The following is a 7293-nucleotide window of genomic DNA, read 5'->3' as shown; positions in this document are numbered from 1 at the left end:
CAAGATCTGAAAAGGAGAGAAATTAAAAGAAATGCGTTTTCAGCCTTCCTGTAAATCTCTTCTCTCCTCATTTTCTACACTCAGCATTGCTGGGATGCTGGTTTTTGAGTGCGAAGGAAGAGAAGTTAAGCTACTTTAAATAAGGTAAATATTTAAAAGCCTTAGTCCAAGCTGATCTATGTTTTTACTGCTGTTGGGTATTTGATGGATTTCTTTCACAAATAGGTTTTTTTTTTAAAACAATTAAATGGCAAATCTGCAACAGGATGGCATAATCTGTCAGGAGGAAAACTTAGGGTGAGCTTTTCATAGGTTAATCCTTAAATACCTGAACATGGGGGATAACTGAGAATCTTTATTGATTAAGAAGGAAACTGAAGGCTGTGATCACTCCAAATCTCACAGGAACAGCTTTGGTGGGAGCTCTGCATCAGGCAGGACTTGGCCTCACATTTGAAAGTCTTCAGACACCATAACTGGAATAGCTGGGAAAAGATGCTGCTTTTGTTCTTGGCTTTAGAAACCTCCCTCCCTTCAGCTCCCCTGTCTTGGTCGCATTATTAAATAAAAACTTAAAACACATCAATATTGGCAGCTTGCAGGATTGCTTTCCATGCCAAGGCTGCAACAGGTACTGCATCGGTCCTCGAACCTTGTTCAAATGAGCCAAAAGGGGCTTGTCACAGTTCGTGTCTCGCAGGCTGCCTCCTGCAACGAGGTCTTGACAGCAAGACTCTGGTGGTATTTCATGTCAGAAACAACACATCATTTTTGGCAAGTGCATGCACCAGAAATGGCACCTTCTACAGTACAAAACAGCATCCGTTTGCTCTGTCGATAGCGAACTGCAGGGTCAAGTAAGGTATTGTTGTTGTGTTTTAAAAGGTTGTAATTAAACACTGCTGTGGTTTCCCCTCTCCAATGACTTTGGACTGCACTGGTGCTGGGATGCAAAACATTTGAGTGCGACTGAACACTAAGACTTGAACTCTGAAGCATATTCAAAATGCTATGTAAGAGACGGAGGCATTTGCCTTCTCACTCTTGCTCCTGAAATCAAGTGCTCCTGTTCCTTCCTAACAGTCTGATCTACCCTCGGTCTCCCAGGGAAATGAAATCAAATGACCACTCTTCAAAACAGCCGTTTTGGCAAATTACATCCTGAAGATGTAACCACTTGAAAAGAACTTGCACCCAGAAACTCCAACTATTGCCCTTTTCATGGTGATATTTTTATAGGCTTTCCATTCTTATCATACTGGTAAACAAGCATTTTGATACAGTGAGAGTTGGCCGGGGAAATCCAAGGGCTGCTTGTTATGGAAAAGTTATGGTTTGTATAGAATTGCACAGGTTGCTTCTGACACTTAAAGAAGGCTTTCAGCGTGGCAGCTGCCATTGTGCGAAATCGTTTGCTAATAAAACAGTAGAGGAAGAAATTAATTGCAGTGTTCAGCAGTGCTAGCATATTGGCGATGTCCGACACAATATGTACCACCCAGCTGTTGTTTATAGGTGATACGTAGAGGTGATACAAAATCATGATTATTCTTGGTGCCCAAAGTATGGCAAAAATAGAAGTTATAGTAAACAAAATGGCTGTTGTTTTCCCTGTGGAGTACCCTCGCAGTCGGAAATTGCTCTTTCGACGCAGCTTGTACACGATGATGGAATTCAGGATGAAGAAAATAGAGCAGGGCACTAAGTAAACAGTAAAGCAGTGGATCCAGATGAGGACGTGATGCATTGATGTGCTTATGTAGTCTTCGATCCAAATGTTGGGCCACCAGTAGTAGGGGATGCTGGTCAAAAAGCAGGTGATATAAACACTTACAATGACTTTTCGAGTACGAGCAGGGTAGGAAACTGTGTGATACTTCAGCGGATGGCACACAGCTATATACCTATCGATCGTTAGTGGAACCGTAATCCAAATGGAGGTGTGGATGGAAGAAAATTCCAAAACCTCAATTATTTTGTCCAATACCTGAGGCATCTGTTTGTTTAAGATGAAGTCTTCCATGAGGAAGTCAACAAAGATGATGAAGAAGAGAACCAGGATGTCAGCAGCAGCTAGAGCTAGAAGATAGTTATAGGAGGACTTCTGTCTGCGAGCCACGAGCTGGGAAAGGATGATGACTGTCAAGATGTTTGCTGTGGAGACAGAAATACAGAGTTAGGCTATTAAGATGTAACACTAGCTTTTCTAAGCACTTGTGTGGAGCAGTAGCTCTGTACGAGCACTTGACAACATGACCACCTTTATTAAAGTTCAAGAAACCAAAAGGACAAAAACTACAGTTGGGTCCCTCGAAAAGCTGTTGCAATGAGGAAGCGTGTGGCCCTTCTCCCAGATGTGGCATGCACTGACACTCAGTGTCCTGGCAGACCAGGATGACGGACAGAGAAATTAGGGACTTTTGCCCCAGACACAGGGTTAGGTGGTGTCCAGCAGCCCTTCAGTATCTCCTCAGAGTGGATGTAGAGGTAGAGTTATGGCCCTGGCTCTGTCGCTGCTGCAAGCACAGCAGCAGCATCCTGAGCAGCGGGTGCTGGGACCCCTGCCTGTGCGCAAGGAGGCAGGAGCAGCAGGAGAAAAAACTAATCTCTCACACACTCCTATTTCCATCCTTGCTTTTTCACTTTTTTTTCCACAAGTGACAAATGAGAAAGGTGGGGTGGGCTTTGGAGAGAGACATTTTGTTCCTCATCGTAGCTCACGGTGCTCACCTGTTTTAGTTCTGAACTCCACCTAAAAAGAGCTGAAATCAAAGCCACCTGGATATATAATTTTCTCTAGACTAAGTGGGATCCCAATTGAGAGGACTTCCAGGGAAACGTGTTCTCAGCTCCACCTGAGAGCTGGAGGTGCTTCACAGCACTTGAAGTTTTCAGTTCTGCTCAGGATGAGTCTCCTGTAATCCAGTCCTGTCTGACCTGCTCTCCTACAGATGGGCTCTGGGGAAGCACCTCCCTTCCTGCCACTGAAATGATCTGCTCACTTATCCACAGCTGCTCTTTAGAAGTCCTTCTCCAACTACAAAGCATTTTTCCTCTGGAGTGATACAGTTGAACCTTTAAGGAAATCCTGCCAATCACATCAGACATGAGAGGTATTCTGATTCAGCCCCAGTGTAAACATCCCCTTTTTTCTGAAAAAGCACCTGCTTGCAACTCTGGCCGCAACACAGACCTGTCACCTAAACCACACCTAGATGTATTGTATGACACTTAAATAATGCTGTGGTGAAGTGCTCAAGTGTCTTGTCTCTGCTGTTTCACTCTCTGGTTTGCTTCAGTCTTCAAAAACTGTGATTCAACTTAAAGATACACTTTAGTGACTGCTTGAACCAGCGCTATAAGGGATGCTATAGGAAGGGCTCAGTCCTACAGCCCCTGGCCAGGCAGAGCTCCCCACCATGGATACAAACAGCCCTCGAGAGCTTTCCGGGAGCACTAAGGTGTAGCCAAACTTTAACTACTTGCTCGTGTTTGGTAGACCATACTGCGTAGTCTTGAAAAAGCGGGGGGAATAATCCTATTATTCTTACTAGCTGTATGGCTGGAACAAGACAGGCAAGATTGTTCCCATCAGAAGTTTATATCACTTGGCTAGAATACCTGAAGCAGTGCTTAAAAGCCAGAGATCTGGTTTACTGTACAAGAGACTGCCAAATGTTTATATTTGACATTTCCGTAAGTGTTCTATAAATCACCCCTTCTGTGCATTCAGTGCTTCAAACATTTCTGCCAGCTTTGATGGATTTCCCAAATCAACAATAATTGTAAGGATTCCTTTAAATCAGAGAGAAAGGAAGTTGCTGACATTAAGGTAATTATGACCTAGGACATACATCCTAAAACTAAAGATGCTTATTTTTTTTTAACAGTTTTACTTGGCACTGGAGAAAATTTCCTCCTTCATAAATGCCTTCCAAGCCTGCTGTCTGGGAGCAGACTTCTGCCACTGGGGAAATGAACTGCAGCAGAGTGAATGATCTTGAGTAATAGCCCTCATAAGTGTCACCTATTTTTGTATTAACTTAATATATTAATTTTGTATCTTAGAACAAAACTAAACCAAGCATGACAATCAACTGCCTCCTTCCCTAAATAAAACAAAAAGAACATGATCTGTCCAACAGTATTGTCTCGAATCACCTTCAGAGGAGTTCTCCCGTCTGCCCTCCATTACCATGAATGCAACTGCACTGATTTCAGCTCAGAGCAGATGTGGGGAGATGGGGGGGGGTGACATAGTCAGAACTGCTGTGTCATTTTTCACTTACTTGCTTACGAAATGCCTCCGTTGTGCCTGCTGATGAGCCCTGGAGGTACAGTGAGTGATATACTGTCAAGGAAATCCTTAAGCTGCTGTGTTTTATCATGACTCTGCAGCTACTGTTGGTTTTGGCCAAGCAGGCTGAGCGGCTCGGCTTCACAGATACTGGATGTGACCCACGGGGTTCATCTTCTCTCTAAATCCTCTGGCTTCGAGTCACTCCAGCAGCTGGAGCCAGCATGCAGCAAGGGGGATGCTTGAGGATGTTGGTTCCTGCTGGTAACTCTGGCCTGTCAGAGGAGGTCCTGCAGGGATGCTGAAGCCATGCCACGACCAGGCACGGCAGCTCTGTTCCCCCCCACTTCTACTCATTGTGGGGGTCCTGCTGTTTGGTTCCGACCCCACTCCCATTTTCCTACAGGAGCAGATTTATGACCTCTGTACACTCTTCCCCCCACCTTTCTGAGGGTTCCCAGCAACAGCAGTAATAGCATGCACTGAAATGCAAGTTATTCGTCTAATGCCAGTGAGCTTTGCTTGGTGAGCCGGATTAGAAAATTGATCTGACAAAGTACATGCAAGCTCTATCCATTTTTTCTGCAAAGGTTACAGTATCTTGTATTGGAAATGCTTTTCCTGGGATTACATTCAGGCTTTTTCTGACTAGATGATATGAAATATAGTACCATCATTCACTTTGTGAAAACAGATATATACTGCGGTGCAGCAGAAAGTCGCCAGTATGACAGTGTCTCAGCACGGGGCCTGGGAGTATTTTTCCTGCTGCAATACTGTATAGGGAAAGCGATGAGCTATGGATAAGTCTCAGTCTTTCACCTATTTCCTAGCTAGTGTTAAGCTGGTTCTTGGGGTGTTCTCAAACACTATCTAAAGCTCAGTACAATGGGAAATGGGTGAGAACAGTGCTCTGTGTCAGCAACTGTGTCCTTGTGCCAGCATCTCAGTGACTCCTGGGTGCCTACTCAGTAACACACAAGCTCTCCTGTGGGCAAAAATGACCTACTGTGGGTGAAAGGTGATGGAAGAGCATTTGCAACCATGTTTTAACCTTGTTTACCCTACTTCTTGCACTGATATTGTAGTCAGTGATGACTATGGTAGAGATGATGATGGAGATACAAAAATATCTGTCTCTAATGTAACATACGTGGAGCCACAGCTGCTGAATTAGGTCAGTCCTGGATTGTGTACTGCTCATTTCTTGCAGTGTTTTTTTCTAGATACTAAGTAGTTAAGATCATCTGAATTTGAAATAAATTGATCACTGTGCTGGGAGTTGATTAGGGGATGACAGATGGGATTTATGCCAGCATCACTTGCTGCAGTGCAGTATTCTGAATTTATAAATATCTGGTTGAGAACCAGGGCTTGATTAGGGACTAGCTGGCAGAAGCCTTGAGATGCCCCTAGCAGATGCTGAGAAGCAACTGTAAGAAATGGCGGTCTCAGTTCTTTCCCTGCAGTCACAAGGATGCCTTTGAGGCACAGCATCTGAAGGTCTCTGACATCCAAACACCATCAGTCCATGCTGCTCAAATACGGCAACTTTCTAACTCAGCCAGGCTTCATCATGGGACACTTCCCATGACACCTCTTCTGACTTTATAAGCTTCTGAGTATGAATTGTAGTGCTGAAATTCATGCCATTGGAGGGCCTATATATCTGAGAGGGATCATCCTTTAGGAGTAACCTTGGTTTTCATGTGGATTTGGGTTTGCTTCCTGTACCAAAGCCATGCTGCCTTGCCTGCAGAGCCCAGGCAGTCTTCTGTGCCGCCTCAGAGTGACCTACAGGCACAGCTCTTGTTTCATGGATTACAGTCATAGCTTAAATAGTGTCTAACCACGGCCTTCACAGGGGATTCGCACAGCTCCTTCCACTGACTATTATCACTGCGTGTGAGCTTAAGCAGGAGCGATTGTATCTGTCTAAAGAAGAAATAGGCATGTTTGTGGGCTTTGGGTTTTTTTTATTGAGGGCATTCTGCACGTACACAGCAGCCTGTGCAGTGAAACAGCCTTTACAACACAAGTGGTAGTGCCGCTGCGTTGGGAATAGGGCCCGCTGTGTGGTTCAGTAGTTCAGCATCATAAACTACCCAAATGAAGCAGCCATGAGTGTCGCTTACTGAGCGTGATAAACATTAGGTCACTGCATATAATGGACACCTTTTACCGAATACAGTTGTTGCTAGGATCCCTACAAATTATTGTGCAATGTATGAAACTACTCTGCAGGCCTCGCATTAGTCACCTGACTGGCACAGAGAGAGATGGTTTACTAACAGGAAATTTAAAATTGCTTCAGAAAATACGCTAGTAACACTTCCTTCTTAGATTTAGATATTCTGAGACTGTAAGTACAATATGCTAAAACTATATGGTGGAAAAAAAGCGATGTTTTGGCTTGATGGGAATAGATGACTTCCTCTAAGCTAGGAGGCAATATTAAAATGTAAACAGGTACCGCCAGATCTGACCATGATGTTTGCCAATAGTTACCAGATTGGAGACGAGGATGGCATTCAGCGCTTACTTCATGTGGGAGCTATCTGGAGGAGATGATGGCAATGGTTGATTTCTGATGGAGGTCACGTAACAGGAATTATTTAAAAAAAAAAATACATGTGTTTATTACTGATGTTGGCTATAGCTGGTTATGTGGTCTTTTAAAATGACCCCTGGATGCTGTTTGCCCCTTAAAAAAGATATAACAATTTCATGTTTTCCTCTTACAGATGGTATGGGTCAAACTTAATGCTACAGCAGATAGGGACAACCTCTGTGAATGGTGCCTGCTTATGCCTAACACAATTTGTTCTTCTCTTTTATTATTGCATCCTGAGATCCTTCCTTAAACCGTTGTGAAGCATAAAGAAATCCTTTATAGAATATAATTAGTGTAATACAAGTTTTTCCCTCCCTGAGAGTTCCTGTGAGGGTTAATTTTAAAAACTGATTTATTTGTTGTTCAGTTGTCTGAGCGCTGC

The 7293-nt window shown here is 43.8% G+C and overlaps 1 protein-coding gene across 1 annotated transcript; it reads right to left on the bottom strand.

The window, feature by feature from the left end:
* Window positions 1–1219: 1219 nt before the first annotated feature.
* Window positions 1220–2170, bottom strand: GPR139 (G protein-coupled receptor 139; the record flags this gene model as incomplete). Its single annotated transcript, XM_009886562.1, has 1 exon — window positions 1220–2170. A coding segment is annotated over one exon (951 nt), but the record flags the coding sequence as incomplete, so codon positions are not given.
* Between the last annotated feature and the right edge of the window lie 5123 nt (window positions 2171–7293).

The sequence above is a fragment of the Charadrius vociferus genome, unplaced genomic scaffold (genome assembly GCF_000708025.1).
Source record: "Charadrius vociferus isolate BGI_N301 unplaced genomic scaffold, ASM70802v2 scaffold46, whole genome shotgun sequence".
NCBI lineage: Eukaryota > Metazoa > Chordata > Aves > Charadriiformes > Charadriidae > Charadrius > Charadrius vociferus.
The sequence above is the reverse complement of the archived record's forward strand: the minus strand, read 5'-3'. Positions and strand labels throughout refer to the sequence as shown.